The sequence below is a fragment of the Juglans regia genome, chromosome 14, assembly GCF_001411555.2.
Source record: "Juglans regia cultivar Chandler chromosome 14, Walnut 2.0, whole genome shotgun sequence".
In the NCBI taxonomy this organism is placed as follows: Eukaryota; Viridiplantae; Streptophyta; class Magnoliopsida; order Fagales; family Juglandaceae; genus Juglans; species Juglans regia.
Genome location: NC_049914.1, coordinates 5,283,071 through 5,298,644, shown reverse-complemented (window position 1 = coordinate 5,298,644; position 15,574 = coordinate 5,283,071). Strand labels below are relative to the sequence as shown.

Sequence of the window (15,574 nt, the reverse complement as noted above, 5' to 3'; positions counted from 1 at the left end):
TTTATGTATTTTTGAACCAAATAATAAAAAAATATTATTATTTTTTTATTTTTTATTTATTTCCAAAAATTATTATTTTTTATATATTTTACAATTAACATTCACTTTGTATTATCAACTTAATACAAATTTTATGTATCAAAATCATCTTAATATAAATTCTACAAAATTAATTTTAATGGGTATGAGTGAGAAAAAAAATAGTAAAATAATGTTTGAACAATAAATAGTGCTTCTTCAAATTTAAAAAAATACTGTTTATAACTATGCAAAAATTTAGAGATGCATAAATCAATATAGATGAATTTAAAGACGAAGATAAAGATAGAGAAACGACTACCAATGCTCTTAATTGTCCATTTTACCCCTATTTCGCACAAATGCTTTCTTTCTCCTTCGCTTTCAAACAGATGGCCAGCAGTTCATATTTCGTACCTTTCTCCTTCCACCTTCGGTTTCCCTTCAACCGTTGTTCACCACATAAATTGATGAACACAACACCACACTCTACAGAAACTTGTAATTAATCGATAAAGAAAGTATCCATCTCTTTTCTTTGTCATGATGCAATCTGTGCAAATTTTATTACTTGGTGATTTTTTCAGTGGGAGTAGACGGCTTGTTAATGGAATTTAATGGTGGGTTGATGCGAATGTGAGATCTGGTGCGTTACGGCCTTGGAGAAATTCTCTGTCGTGATTTTTGTTCTTGTTTTTTAAGGGTCGTTGCGATTGGGTTTTGAGTTTTGCTAGTGGGTTTTCTTCTTCAGAATGATGAACAACATGCGATTGGGTTTGGGTTTTGCTGGGAGAAGGAGTTGCTATTGAAGAAGAAGTTGGAGGGAGGAGAACGTGAACTTGAAGGCTTGGGAGAAGGAAACCCTGAAGGGAGGCAAGAAGAAAGCATTAGCTTCAGTCATACTATTTTTTTAAAATAAAATAATGCCACATCACCGGATGTGCGAGCTGTGTAAAAATAGAGTAATGCTCATGTGATTGGGGGATCACCGAGGACGGAGGAACAAGCTAGAGAGGGTAAGGAAAATGAATCAGGAAAGCAATCATACTTTCAAAACAATTTTTTGAATTTGAGTTGGTCAACTGCATCTACATTCGATTGATTTGAGCAAAGAAGGAAAGCAAGAGACTAAGAAGAGAAAAAATGGCTTCAGCTCCGACGTTTTGCCCGAACCCAAGCCCTTGCACCAATCGCATCGTCTCCTCTTCAAGGAGACGGTTTACTAGCTTCGCCTTCGAATCAGGCAGAACCTTGTTTGGCTCCGGCGTACCCTCCCGGAATTTCTTTTCGCTGTCGACCCGAGTAAATCGAACTGGGCCCGTTCCGATTTCTGCTTCTTCTCATACTTTTGATGTGGTCATCGTCGGAGCTGGAATCATCGGGTTGACTATCGCCCGCCAGTTCCTGATCGGTTCGGACTTGTCCGTCGCCGTCGTCGACAAAGCCGTCCCTTGTTCCGGTGCTACTGGTGCCGGTAAACTCTTTTGGGATTCTTTTATCCGGATTTTTCTTTATATGCTTTGTTTGTTTCTCTGGAAAATGTATGAAAAGGAAAGAACGAGAAAACCACTTTGTTAATAGAGTAGAAACTCTTTGGTTTTCTAGTATCGGTATGTGTGACTTGTTCCCTACTACTCGTCAGAAGTTGGCAAGTATAACTACCAAAGTAGTCGAAATATAGAAATGTACTATATTTAATGGGTCTCGCTTAATCAAAAATGAGAAAAACACAAACAAAACAAATATGAAGACATTTACTCCCTCCATTCGTCCAGAAATCAAAACAAAATATTTCTTTACCTTCCGGCAATACCATCCACCATTGATATAAAAGAGAAGAGTAAGAAGAATTTTTAAAATTTAAGGGCTTAAAGTTTAAAACTTGCATTGGAAATTTGAGATGATTGAACATTAATTGCCTCTCTGGAAATGTTCGTCTTTGGCAACTTAGAAACATTTCTTCAATATTGCTAGGGAAAATAAATGACAGGTTAATTATGGTGTTGGTGTTTGTGTGGTTGGAAAATTCTATATACCATACTATCATCCTATTTTTATCCTACTAAATAAGATGTGGCACATTTATCACCATTAAATGATCATTTATTACATGCTTTTTTATTATCTAATGGTGATGAATATGCTACATACTACTTAGTATGATCAAAATAGGATGAGGGTGAATCCGCAACCCTCTTTTTATACGTGAGAACTTTTAAGTGTTTAGTATGCCGATCCTATTAGTGGGTCTCTTTTCCCCCTTCCTGATCTTTGGTTTGGCATTGAGCTGGTTATAGGGCAAGGCTATATATGGATGGTACACAAAACACCTGGAAGTGAGAAATGGGAGCTGGCAATGAGAAGCCGCAAATTGTGGGAGATGCTGGCAGAGAGCATACATGATCAAGGTTTGAATCCTGCTGAAGTTATGGGTTGGAAGAAGAGAGGTACTCTAGCTCAACCTTTGTTCAATTTTTTTTGTTCTTTCTCGTGTGCAATTTTGATGCCCATAGGATTTTGTATTTTTTAATGTCTGGATTTTTCCTTTCTCAAAATATGTTTTGATAAGCTATAGTGATCTATGTGCTTAAAAATATCATAAATGCTATGATACTTATTTAGTTTCTTCTTTAGTCTGAACCTATAAAAAAAAAGAAGTTTCTTCTTTAGTCAGATTATTTGTCAGCCAGCAGACTTTTGTTATATCAGAACACAAGCAGCTGAGACAAATCCTTCTGAAAATATTCACCTCCTCGCTGTTGTTCTCATTTTTGGTTCTAGTACTTTATTATTATTATTATTATTTTGCAGTTTTTTCTTCTTGTTGTTTTAGATATATTATGGGATAACTTCCTGTGTACATGGGCTATGCTTATTTCATTCATATATATAATATTGATCTTTTACTTATAAAAAAAAATATATATATTATAGGGTAACTAATTATAGAAAAACATATATAGGGCTACCTCAACTTCTTCTCATTTCTTTGTGGTTATGTTATTTATTTGTCATGATAACTTTTTTTTTTTTTTTAATGATGAGGGATTCTGGAGACTGTAAAATACGATGTCTTTAACCCAGTTAAATCCTGAACACATGTAATGCATCCCCATCACACGAATCAGGTAAATCATCGATTACTCACCTATGGGATGTGGCCCCTAGAAATTGTCCCAAGGACTTGAACCTTAGAGTCTTAGATGCGTTTTCACTTTGAGGGAGCTCCTCTACTTTTATAAGCCTTAAAAGTAAAGTTTAGTGCACCTATTTATATCTCATTTTTCATGCCAATGTAAAATGTAGTTTACACCCTTACGAAGCCAATTCGTTAGCTACATTGTTTTGTGAAATATATACCCCTATGTGGGAAGCATTACTCTGGCATATTACAAAGACAAAAATCAATAGGGATGGATAAAAACACATGGTATAACAGAATACAGAGATGGCAGTAGTTCAATTTGCATTTCCATGATGCAGTTGATGCACATTTCCAAGAAATGTCTAAAACTACTATGCAAGGAAGGACTGATTATGATATTGAAAAACCGTTACAGGAAGCCTATTAGTAGGTAGAACTCCTGAAGAATCGGATTTATTAAAAAGGAGGGTGCAGCAGCTATCTGAGGCTGGATTGCGAGCAGAGTACATGTATAGTCATGATTTACTTCAAGAGGAACCTGCACTTACAGTTGGAGAAGATGGTGGCGCTGCCTTTCTACCTGATGACTCCCAATTGGATGCTCAACGTACTGTTGCATTTCTTGAAAAGGTTAGTTATTTTGTTTGTAACTTTCTAACGGTAATGTTCTTGTTTCTTTCCAAAGCTAAATTATCTGTCATTTGTATAGAGTGCAATTTATATCAATAAAAATATGGTTAATATGTAGGGCAATAGACTTTTTGCATCAAAAGGCAGATATGCAGAGTTCTATCATGACCCGGTAACAAGTTTGTTGAGGTTTGTTACTTATAAAAAGAAATTTTATTAAGGTTTATTGCCAGCTTTTTCTGTCACAATATAAGTTGAACTGAAACCAAGTGATAAGATTGAAAAATGCATGGAGGTGATATGGACTGTTAGGCTAACTGCAGAGTCTTATATACTCAGGTCTGGTAGCCATGGGGAGGTCAAAGGTTTACAGACTTCCAAAAATACCTTGTACAGTAATAAGGCTATTATTGTTGCAGCTGGTTGTTGGAGTGGGTCTTTGATGCATGAATTGTTTAAAGAATCAGATATTTTGTTGGATGTCCCCGTGAAGCCACGAAAGGTAAGTCTCGAATAATCTGAATGCTTAAGTTTCGTTTTTTTTTTTTTAATGTGTGAGGAACACCTTTCTTTTGATCTGCATGGTAGGGTCACCTCCTTGTGCTTGAAAATTTCAATGCCCTTCAACTAAATCATGGTCTAATGGAGGTGGGTTATATTAAACATCAAACCATTTTAGCTTCAGAGCAACTTGATCATGGGCAAGCCTTGTCTGTTTCAATGGGAGCCACCATGGACACCTTGGGGAACCTTATTTTGGGTAAGATTTTTTCCAGATCTTGTCTCCGTTCTCCCATGCTATTGTTTTTTATCTTTTAAAAATACAAGGTTTGTATATGTATATGTAGGTGAATGCGTATGTGTATATATGTACACACGCATGTCTGTGTGTGTCCTATTAAGAAGTTGGGCCGTCTTCCTGATTTAGTTGTACCTGGAGTTTCTGAACCCACATTTTTACCAGAGGATCTTTATGGTTCTGGAAATGTAATTCATACCTATGATTTTTGTAAGTACGATAAGTTTTATTGATGATAAAAAAGAGCACCGTTCAAGTACATAGGGAATATAGATACACCTAACCAGAGAAAGTAAAAAGATCAAGAAAATTCTGGAAGCTAAAGCTACAGGAAGTATATCATGTCTATAATTTTACTGAAAGAACAATTATGTGTATCTTTCTGTGCAATTCCTTTTCTTTTAGCTTTGTTCTTTACTTCAGGAGAAAAAAAAAAGAACATTTCTCAGGTTTCCTATTTCAATATTGATTCAGCTAGACACTACTTGTGCTACAAGTGAACTGTGAGCCAAAGATTCATACTTGATGGTGTTCCAATCCAAAGTTGATAAAACATTAATTTAATAGAAATAAGCTGGGAGTGTGTCTTCCTGGCCAAACTTTCTTTCCTCTTTTCCTTTAACTTGTCTTCCTTTAGAAATCTATCAGGCCGGTTGTTGGTATGAATGCCAGTCTCACCTTCAATCTATTTTTCTCGCCTTTGATAATTATTTCAGGACAAACCCATCAATTTCTCACACTCAGTCTCATATCTGTCTTCTCAGGAAGTAGCCGCCAATTTGCAGGTTTCAGCTCTGAAGTGGATGAGCCTGTTGTTGCTCAAATATGGAAGCGTGCTGCGGAATTCCTTCCCAAGTTAAGAGAATTTCCCCTTTCGGACTTCGGTAGGAGCAGAAAAGTGAGAATAGGACTACGTCCCTATAGTGAGTCCCACGGTCATTTAAAATCTCATAAATGATTTTTAATAACTGGCTTTTGATTATTTGAAACTCTTGACTTCATTTTACTGTCCAGTGCCTGATGGGAAGCCAATGATCGGGCCTGTGCCTGGCATGACGAATGTGTTCCTTGCAACTGGGCATGAAGGGGAGGGGCTTTCTTTGGTAATTTTCAAACTCTCTTATTATGCTAAAGAATATTGGGATGAAGTAACCCTGTACGCATGAAGATTTATTAATCCTCTATCAATGCGCAAAAAGTTCAGCTGTATCTTGCAAATGCTATAACATAGCTGGTTCCATTACCTGTGGCAATGTAACATGCCATAATTGTAAGATTTGCTGATCATTCTGCTCCAATCTCCAGGCTTTGGGAACTGCTGAAATGGTTGCAGATATGGTGCTGGGCAATCCAGGGAGAGTTGATAGTGCACCTTTCGCGGTTGAAGGCCGAGGTTGTTGAGTGTGATTTCACTTTAATTATCATGTGATGAGATATCACTCCAACTCCAAGCAAACTGTATGGTAAACAAGCATGAGCTAAAATGAACGAAGCCATTTGTATTGAGGCAATGCAGCAATGGTTTAGAGTTCTAAAGAAAAGTTCCTCTTGGTGCTTTCCCTCTAAATTAGACTAACTTCTTTTCTTAGGTGTATCTCATGTGACCCATGTGTAATGATGAGAAGAATTTTTCATGAAAATATAAGGGAGTACTCTCATTTATTTGCCATAAGAATTTGTTTCTGGTAGCTGTATAAAAGTTTTTCGGAACGAAAAATGTTATTTTTCATTTGGAATTTATTCTGTTCAATCATAGTAGTTTTATATAGTTAATTGTAAGTGACTTTTTATTTAAGTAATTGATATAAAAAATCAATCAATTAAGTCACGTTAATTTGTATGATCTTAAATGACAAACTCAAAATATAGAGTAGCATTTTTCTTATTTGGGATAAATTTTGGGATAATAGTTAATTAGTAATGAAATTGAAATAAAAAGTGAAATTGTGTTATGTTTGCTGAAATTTAATAAAAATAAGAACACTGATATTGTCGCACCCAAATGGTGTAAGGGTTTCTGTTATTCATTACTGAAATGTTTAAGGTTGGTATGGTTATGCAGTTTAAATAAGATGAGATAAGATATTTTATTAAAAGTTGAATAAAATATTGTTAGAATATAATTTTTTAATATAATTTTTATTTTAAAATTTAAAAAAATTAAATTATTTATTATATTTTATATAAAAATTTAAAAAAATTATAATAACAAGATAAAATAAAATATTTTGTGGATTGGAACCGAACCTAAACTTTTGAATACAACAGTAAAAACGGTACTATAAGAGATTGGCATTGGATTAGCTATTTTATTCTTCAAATTTTGAAGAATATGTAACTTTTTCACTTTTAGTTAACCATTCAAAACATTAAATCTACGTTGGATTGGCTATAACACTTTCTATAATAATAAAATATTATTATTTTTTATTTTTATATTTTTATAATTAATTTTTATTTTTTAATTAATTATATTTTCATAACCTCCTATAATCTCTAACAATTATATTCATTTTCATTTTCATAATCCAATAAACAAAATTTAATCATACGATATCAATATTATCAAAATAATTACATCGATCTTCAATGCAACCATGCCAATTCTTACAAACATCATCACCAACTAATGCAAAATAAGAGTAATGAATAGGGTGGTAACCAACATATGAAACAATGAACATCACACCCATATTTGTGATCCAAAATAACAAAAAACCATAAAATAGCATAGGCTACAACCCAAAACTCCCCACCAACAAAAGGCTACACATCTTCAAAAGATGAAGATTGAGATGGAGATGAAAATCGCTTCCTTGATTTCTCAAAAACCTCTTTTTGAAGATTCAAGAAATACTCTCGTTGCATTCCATTCATGCCAGCAAGATCCATCTTCATTATCTCTATATCAATCTTCCTATTCTCTGTATCATTTCTCATTTTTTTCTCCACTAATAATTGAGCCCTATCAGCAGACAATTTACTAGTTGCTTGTCTTCTTTCAGACAATTTACTAGTTGCTTGTCTTCTTTCAGACATGAAAGCAGCTCTATCATTTTTCATGCAAGTTAAGGCCTCAACAAATTCTGCATCGTAAGATTCTGCCATCTTCCTTTTTCTCTCCCTTTCTTTCTCAGCCTTCTTGCCTGGAGGCCTCTCAAAAATGACCTCTACATTGTCATTTATCGTGTCGTCTCCTAGTGGAGTCGACTCGGCCATAGCAGGGCGTTTCCCATGTGGTTTCCTCCTCGTTGACAATATGGACACGTGTTGTTGCCATTTTGGTTGGTGTCTCAATAGACACCAACAATGTTCCATGTTGTATGTGGCCTTCTCAGTCTCTCTATACATGATTTTAGCTCTTTCAATCTAAATATGCAAATGTAACAAGAATGTGAGAATAGAATTTCAGCAACAAAATTTAGAATGAAATTTAGTTAGAAACTCATACCTTATCCTGCTCTGTCGCACCACTTGGATGCAAAGATTCTATTTGAGCCACAGCAGCACAAAATTTATTTGTGCATTTTTGGATCACCGACCATCGATTGGTCAATGACCCCCCTGAACGATTTGCCATGCTAGGTTTTTTATGCTCATTGTAATAATTGGTAATTTTCTCCCATATTTAAGAGTATTTTTGATCCGTTCCCCGTATAACATCCATGCTAATATTGAGCCAAGCTGACACGAGGAGATTGTCCTCCTCTACGGTGAAAGACACACCTCGTTATCTTTTCTTACTAGGTGGCCTTTTTTCACCTTCCAATTGTGTTGCTTGAAGTCCAATATTCTCATGGCTACTCATTAGGGTACTGGATATACCTTGTTCACCACTTTGCAATAGAGTGGTAAAGAAGGGATCTTCATCAAATGTGGTATCCATCCTTGATTCAAGTATAATATCCAAAAATTAGGACTACACTAAAAAACAGTGCTACTGAAATAGCAGCCACAATTTCAAGTGAAATTAAGATCATCCTCAATAGAAGCATTGAGCAGTAGCCACATACAAATATGCAACATCAATGCACAGTGCTGGTATTTAGGTGCAAACTTCTATCATTTAGGTGCAAAGATTTTACAGTCTTGGAATATTCTTGTGTCACCATAAAAAAATATCTCTAGATAAGTGCTGGTATTTCCATGTCTATGGGTATTATATGTAGGCCTTGACTTTCATGTCTATACACGTCTATAAAGTGTATAGATAGCTAAACATCTTGGAGAATCGCACCATTGAGCTTCAAAATAACTACATGAAAAAGAAAAAAATCGACAAAAGTTTCATTCATATGGAGGTTGGCGCATTCAGAAGATAGAAGGGGAACAAGACACCTCCATATTCCATTACTCTACAAACCAGAAATACTAAAAAAATGATGCAATTTTTAAGTAATCAAACTTTTAAACTTCTAAAATTTAACAGTTTGGAGATAATTGAGTGGCTTCACAAGAACAAAGCCATTAAATCTTGGTCCATACACAAGTCCACACACAGCTGCTTTAAAGCATTTTTCTAGGGGAATTTTTTTATTATTTGCCTGCTATCATGAACTGATCCTGAAGGTCTATTAAACATGATTAATGCACAGTGTACAGTCAGCTTGGTCAAATTCTCCTTACTACATCAGGTCCCACTTATGTTTACTACATCAGGTCCCACTTTCGTTTCTATATCAGAAAGAAGTTTAGAAAGATCTGATGGGTTCTACAAATGAGCATTTCTTTATGTTCATTCATTAATGCTTTACAAATTGTGATGCTACATGGTTAACTATACGATACCCATTACCTTTTCATTTCTAATTCAGATGTCATTTTATTGTCTCTAAAACAGGTTTAATGCAAAATTGATGTTGGAAAAACTACAAAACAAAGGCTGGTGCTTGTTGGCGACTCAATTGGGAGAAACCAAAGGGAGTCTCTCCTCTGCATGCTCTCATCTGCAGTTCTTAACAAGGATTCAATATATGAAGTAAATGGCAGCCCGATTACAAAGCACAAGGGATTCCTAGTGTTCAAGTTTAAGGACTTCAACTGCACCGTGGAGTATTACATGTCTCCATTTCTTGTACTGCAGAGCAGGCCCCCTGCCAGAGCTCCCCAACATTATAAAATTTAAGCTAAAAAAAGAAGGTTTCAATCTTAGTTATAATTCAATGGCAAAATGGACCCAAAATCCTATCATCTTAATTTTAATTGGAATGAGATTTTCCTATGTATGAGTTCACTCAATAGATCTCCGATGTGATTTTTGCACTTTATTAATTGTGAATGTGGGATTGAATACATTGTATGAAGGAGAAAGCTAATTGTTAGGTAGTGTGGCAGAGTCAGTGGATGTTACTAGTGAGACAAGACATGTCTTTAATTATGTTGTAGTTTGGAGCACCATTGGAACTCACTGAACTCATAATTCCTTTTTTTTTTTTCCCTTTTAGCTAGAGAAAAGATTAAAAAGTCCACATATTTTGTTCATGGGCTGTTACTTTCAGGACGGTGAAGAGGTGAAGATGGATATGGAAGTAGAACATGCATATCAGAGGTCCATAGAAACTGTGTTGCACTGGATACACACTGAATTAAATTCAAGCAAGACCCAGGTTTTCTTTCGCACATATGCTTCTTCCATTACAGTGAGACGACTTTAGGAGTAAAAAAAAAAATACTCTGAGAGAAGTAGTAATAGTTAAAGTTTTCTTGCCTTTTTGAATAAAACACACACATGAAAGTGACAAGGAGCCGTCGAAGTTGCATTTGAAAGTCAAAAACCAGGCATGAAAACAGAGGAAGTGCAGCACGGCCAAATCGCACCATCATGAAAGACAAGCAAGACCAACAAAATCAAACCCAAATATCAACAAAATCAAACCTAAAAAATAAAATCAAGAGTAGAATCACAGGTAGGGTTTCGAATCAAACCCAAACAACATCAACAAAATCAAACCCAAACAATAAAAATCAATAGTAAAATCAAGGTTAGGGTTTAGAATCTTACCGTGTGCTTGTCGTGGTGGAGAAACGCTGTCGCGGTGCCGTGCTGGAGAGTGCCGTCGCGGGAGAGAATGGTTGCGGGAGAGAAGAGAAATGGGGAAGAAGAGAAAGAGGGAAGAAGAGAAAAAAAAATAACTAGAAGAAAAGAAAGAAGGAAGAGAAGCGGGAGAGGGAAGAAAAGAAAAAAAAAAATAGAAGAATTTCAACGGAGGAAGAGACGCGAGAGAGAAATCCAGGAAGAAGAAAAGGGAGAAACGCGCGAGAGGGAAGAAGAGAAGAAGAAAGAGAAAGGGAACGCGGGAGAGGGCCGAAATTAATAAAATATACATTTGGATGTGGAACAGTACTTTTTATCTTTGAAGAAAAGTATGAATTTACTGTAGATAATATTTAGGATGAAAAGTCTTTAGCTAATTCAATGTGGATCAATTATTGATAAAATTATTTAAATTTAAAGATAAAAAATTATTTGAAGAAGTCAATGCCAATGCTTTAACTGTAAACTAACTGCTCTCAGTATCTCTAATTTACTGAGGCATGTTTCATGACCAACATGGTTCATCTGCTCCTCTGACCCGGTACTACACTTAAAGAGAAAAAAGACGAAAAAGACCCTTGTAAATCAAACAATGCCCGCGCTGACGTAGCCCTGGATAGACAGCCTAGTTTCACGTAGCCTCCATCTGATTTCCCAAAATACGGTGCACCTGACAAATTGGTGGCAATGGCGTTGATGTCAAGGCTCGGCCTACAGAGACTCTCCTCCCGAATTCACTCCAAATCCCTGATCGCGCGCTCCTCCGCAACCGCAACCGCAACCGCAACCGCAACCGACACCGCCACCTCCACCTCGAAGAAAGTGTCGGACCGCATCGTGAAGCTGTTTGCGGTGGATTTTGATGGGAAGAAGCGGGAGGTCGTGGGACTATCGGGGCAGACCCTCCTCAAAGCGCTGACCAATTGCGGCCTGATTGAGCCGGCCTCCCATCGGCTGGAGGAGATCGACGCCTGCTCGGCCGAGTGCGAAGTCAGCATCGCCCAGGAATGGCTCGAAAAGCTTCCTCCTCGCTCCTATGACGAGGAGTACGTGCTGAAGCGCAACTCGCGTGCTCGCGTTCTCAACAAGCACTCTCGCCTCGGCTGCCAGGTTGTCCTCACCCTCGACCTCCAAGGTATGGTCGTCGCCGTCCCCGAGCCCAAACCCTGGGACACACCCTAATTCCCACCCCTTTCACCGTATTGTTATAAAATTACGTTGCTGCTACTTCTTCTTGGCTTTCGATTCAATAAATCTGCACCAATCTTTGGTGGTGAGAGACTGGTATTGTTTTGTTCCCTTATGGGCTCTTTGTTTTTTCTGAAAGGAAAGATCTGCCCTTTCAAGAATTATTATAGTAGGTATGTTGAAGTTCTTATTTCTTCTTCTCTTGTAATGCCTTTATACTGTCTTTTCGCTTCTACTGGTCATGCGTTTTGGAATTCGGATTATTAATTATGGCTTCATGTGGTTGCTGGGAACCGTGATTGTTGAATAGAATGGAATTTTGTGTAAGTTTGCTGAGCCCTATAATGGCTTCAGGTTAGTGATAGCAGTGATCATTGTGGATGTTACTAACTAATGGTAATACTGATAATGATATATTGATACACTTTTGGTAGTGATTCTAATTGCTGTTCGGGGTTTTGTTGAGGTAGTTCCTGAGGAGGCAATAATACTAGTCATATTTGTATCTGGTTTATTTGGAAGGCTCAATAAAAAAAAAGTAGAATGAGAATAGTTTGTTGCTTAAAAACTAAATGTTGAGATGAAGAGTTGGTGCTTTGCTCTATGTTGATAACAATCCTCATCAACCCACCAAGCAGAAGGAGGCAGTCGATGTATTTGACACAACTTGGTGAGTGCTGAGGCCAAATTTATCTAGTTGTATATGACACCTTGATGATGATAGGGTGATCAACTGAGTGGTTTTTTCCTTCTCCCTAGATCTTGCAGTTGATAAACTTTGATCCCTTTACACACACTAGGCAGTTCAGATCCCTGATATAAAAAAAAATAGCTTGTACTAACTACTTTTACAGACATCTTTCCACAGAAAAACCCACAAGGTAAGTTCCCTCAGAACTAGATGCTGATTCTCCTCTCGTTGTATTTAAGTGTAATTGTTTTTTCATGTGTAAACCCGTTTTGTTTCATTTCCTGCTTTAGAAAACTGTGCAAGAGATGAAAGTTAGAGAATTTTGCCCAAAGAAATTTTGTTCAGATTGCATTCTCAAAGAATGGTGTTGAACTCCAACTAAGTTCGTAGCTTATCTTATTGGGTAGTCCAAGTGGAAATGTGGGATGATATAGTGTAACACCCCTTCCCGTAGGTACGGAATGTTATGTACATTCGTAGCATAATGCCCGGTAAAGAGATTCGACACCATAAAAAAATACCTCATTTATTGAATCATCAAACTAGCTTAGCATAATAGAGTTTCCTTGCAAGCTGGAGAGGCCTCCGAGGCAACTCACAAGTGGCAACGATCTGGAGAATGGTTCATATATGTATGTGTTGGTGCATTTGGCTGGTGAGAAATGATAGAAGCTTTAAAGATCATGAGAGAACAATGGATGAGCTTAAAGTTTTCTTTTTTGAAACTTTGTTCTTATGGGTGAGGGCTATTATTTGTAATGGGCTAAATGTCCATGATCTTCTACTTTCGATTGTAAACTCTAATTAGGTTATTCTTATGTATACTCTCCTGTGTACTTGGGCTTTGCTTACTTCTATGAATAAAACTTTTTGATTACCTATAAAAAAAACACATCATAATGTAAACTAAAGTTAGCTTAACATTAAGCTCAATTTTGAAAGTTTATGTACATCGTCATACATACACATAACATATAGATCATTCATTAGTAATATAAGCGAAATCAAACATAATCATGGCAATACATGTAACATGAATGCATGAATAACTAACTCCAGGTATTTCATATCATTTGCACATAACTTATTCATCTTGTCTTTCATTTACTTAGTGGCCATCATAACATACATGCATTGGTCCAATTGTCGTTGACTACATAAATCGTAGCATAACATATGGTGAAGCACACTTAGGTCTGTGGCAGCGCATAAATCATAGCATAGTATATGGTAAAGTACGCTTAGGTCCATGTCACCAAATTCATCATGGCATACTTATGGTGGACCACACTTAGGTCCGTAGCTTACACATCCACCTATAACATAAGGTCAGTGCTAACTTACTTATCTTTCACATGAATTCTTACTTATCTTATCATGATGCAGATAAACACATTGACTTCATGGCGTCTTACTTAGATGCATGGCATAGCGTTGATCATGAGCATTACATAATCATAACATAGGCAACATGACATGACAGTGTTACATGACATAGCATAAGCATTCATAACATAACGTAATAGACATGCCATTCATCATTGCATACATAATTGCATCATAAACATATGATCATAATTCATTGAGGGTTTGTAAAGAGGGGCTAACCTTGAATTGTAGATAGCGTAGCATAGGTGAACGACACTTTTACATGCAGAATATAATAATTATAGCACACATAGAAGTTATGATCATGCTACTTACTTTGTTGTGCTGCTTCCTGAATTCTACTTCGTGGCTCATTACCTATATGAGGTACAAGTGGAGATTGAAAGTGATGGTGGGCTGGTTGGTTGAGGTCAACAACGGCGCAACTGGAGATTCCTTCGGAAGAGTGGAAGTTCGTCGGAAAGTGACTGGTTGGCAGTTTTTGAGTTGTCGAGTGGTATTTTCGACTTCCTGGCGGCTTGTTTTGTGGCTTCCAGTGAGGTGTTTGTCTTGGTTTGCTGTGAGGAAGGCTACGAGGCTTTGTTGTGTAGAAGAAAATTCAATTTCAATGGGGGTTTTGGCCGCAAGAGTATTGTGGGTTTGCTTGAGGGAATATTGTGAGGGAAAAATAGAGGAATTCTGGGAGGGTTTTGAAGCGTGAATTGGTTACCAATTAGGAAGGCTTTTCAAACTACCAAAACCGATAGGCATATGGGCGTGAAGAGGGTGGGAGAATCCCTACTCAAATAAAATTACTACCTCAAGAAAAAAATAGATTTTATTAAAATTACCAATACTAATAATAATAATAATACTACTTGCGGTAAAAAAATTATTTATAATTTTAAAAATAATTTTAAACCCTAATCTAGAATCCTTGTTACATATGGTAAAGACTTGGACCCTAGAAAGCATGAAAAGTTTGCTCAGTTTGGATGCCAAAATCATCTCAATATCTCATCTCATCTCATCATTATAATTTTTATAAATTTTTACATAAAATATAATGAATAATTCAACATTTTCAAATCTAAAAACAATAAGAATATTAAAAAAAATATTCTAATAATATTTTATTCAACTTTCAACTTTTATCTAAAATCATTTCATCTCATCTCATCTTACTATCCTAACCCTACCTTAGTACTTCATTTTATTTGTCACAAAAAAATTGAAAAATATAGTTTGGCTTTTGTTATTGATATCGCTAAACATGTTTGAACTATTTGAGGTCAGTCCTTCAAAGGAAGTTTACTGCTATTATCACAAAAAGTATGAAGTCCCAATTGTCACAAAGAAGAATTATATGCATCAGTTACTATTCACTTTCACATCCTATATTTATAGTTTTTTTTTTTCATAAGGTGTGGGTAAGACTGTTCATCCGACCTGGCCCGAAAGTTGCTATTCCAGCCCGACCCGACTTAGAACCATTACGTTTGGCTGTTTACCCAACCCGAAATTCTTTTCGGAAGAAACAGGTATTTTGACCCTTTTTTAAAAAAAATATCACGTGGGGTAGTAAATAGTGGTTAAGAAAAAGAATTTTTCTGCCACAAAACACCACACAGACCCAAAAGAAAACGACGAACAAGCAAAATGATGCATGCAAACAGGATCTAAGAACGATTAATTTGCTTT

At 36.3% G+C, this 15,574-nt stretch overlaps 3 protein-coding genes and 1 pseudogene across 3 annotated transcripts; 3 read left to right on the top strand and 1 right to left on the bottom strand.

Annotated features, from left to right (window-relative positions):
- The first annotated feature begins 411 nt into the window (after window positions 1–411).
- LOC108989184 (glycine oxidase) lies at window positions 412–6,133 on the top strand. Its single transcript, XM_018962713.2, has 9 exons — window positions 412–1,492; window positions 2,316–2,465; window positions 3,579–3,793; window positions 3,912–3,982; window positions 4,133–4,295; window positions 4,382–4,553; window positions 5,357–5,515; window positions 5,607–5,695; window positions 5,898–6,133. The coding sequence occupies exons 1-9, from the start codon at window positions 1,162–1,164 to the stop codon at window positions 5,991–5,993; spliced, it is 1,446 nt and encodes a 481-aa protein (XP_018818258.2). The 5' UTR covers window positions 412–1,161; the 3' UTR covers window positions 5,994–6,133.
- A 1,225-nt stretch (window positions 6,134–7,358) lies between these two features.
- On the bottom strand, window positions 7,359–8,172 carry LOC108989162 (glutathione S-transferase T2-like). The gene is made up of 2 exons (XM_018962680.2): window positions 8,044–8,172; window positions 7,359–7,961 (listed from the first exon to the last, which is right to left on the bottom strand). Exons 1-2 carry the CDS (start codon window positions 8,170–8,172, stop codon window positions 7,359–7,361), a joined length of 732 nt encoding a protein of 243 aa, XP_018818225.2.
- Window positions 8,173–8,620: 448 nt separating this feature from the next.
- Window positions 8,621–10,246, top strand: LOC108989161 (annotated as a pseudogene).
- A 1,003-nt stretch (window positions 10,247–11,249) lies between these two features.
- Window positions 11,250–12,204, top strand: LOC108989175 (adrenodoxin-like protein 2, mitochondrial). The gene has a single exon (XM_018962699.2). It carries the CDS (start codon window positions 11,314–11,316, stop codon window positions 11,806–11,808), a length of 495 nt encoding a protein of 164 aa, XP_018818244.1. The 5' UTR covers window positions 11,250–11,313; the 3' UTR covers window positions 11,809–12,204.
- Window positions 12,205–15,574: the final 3,370 nt, after the last annotated feature.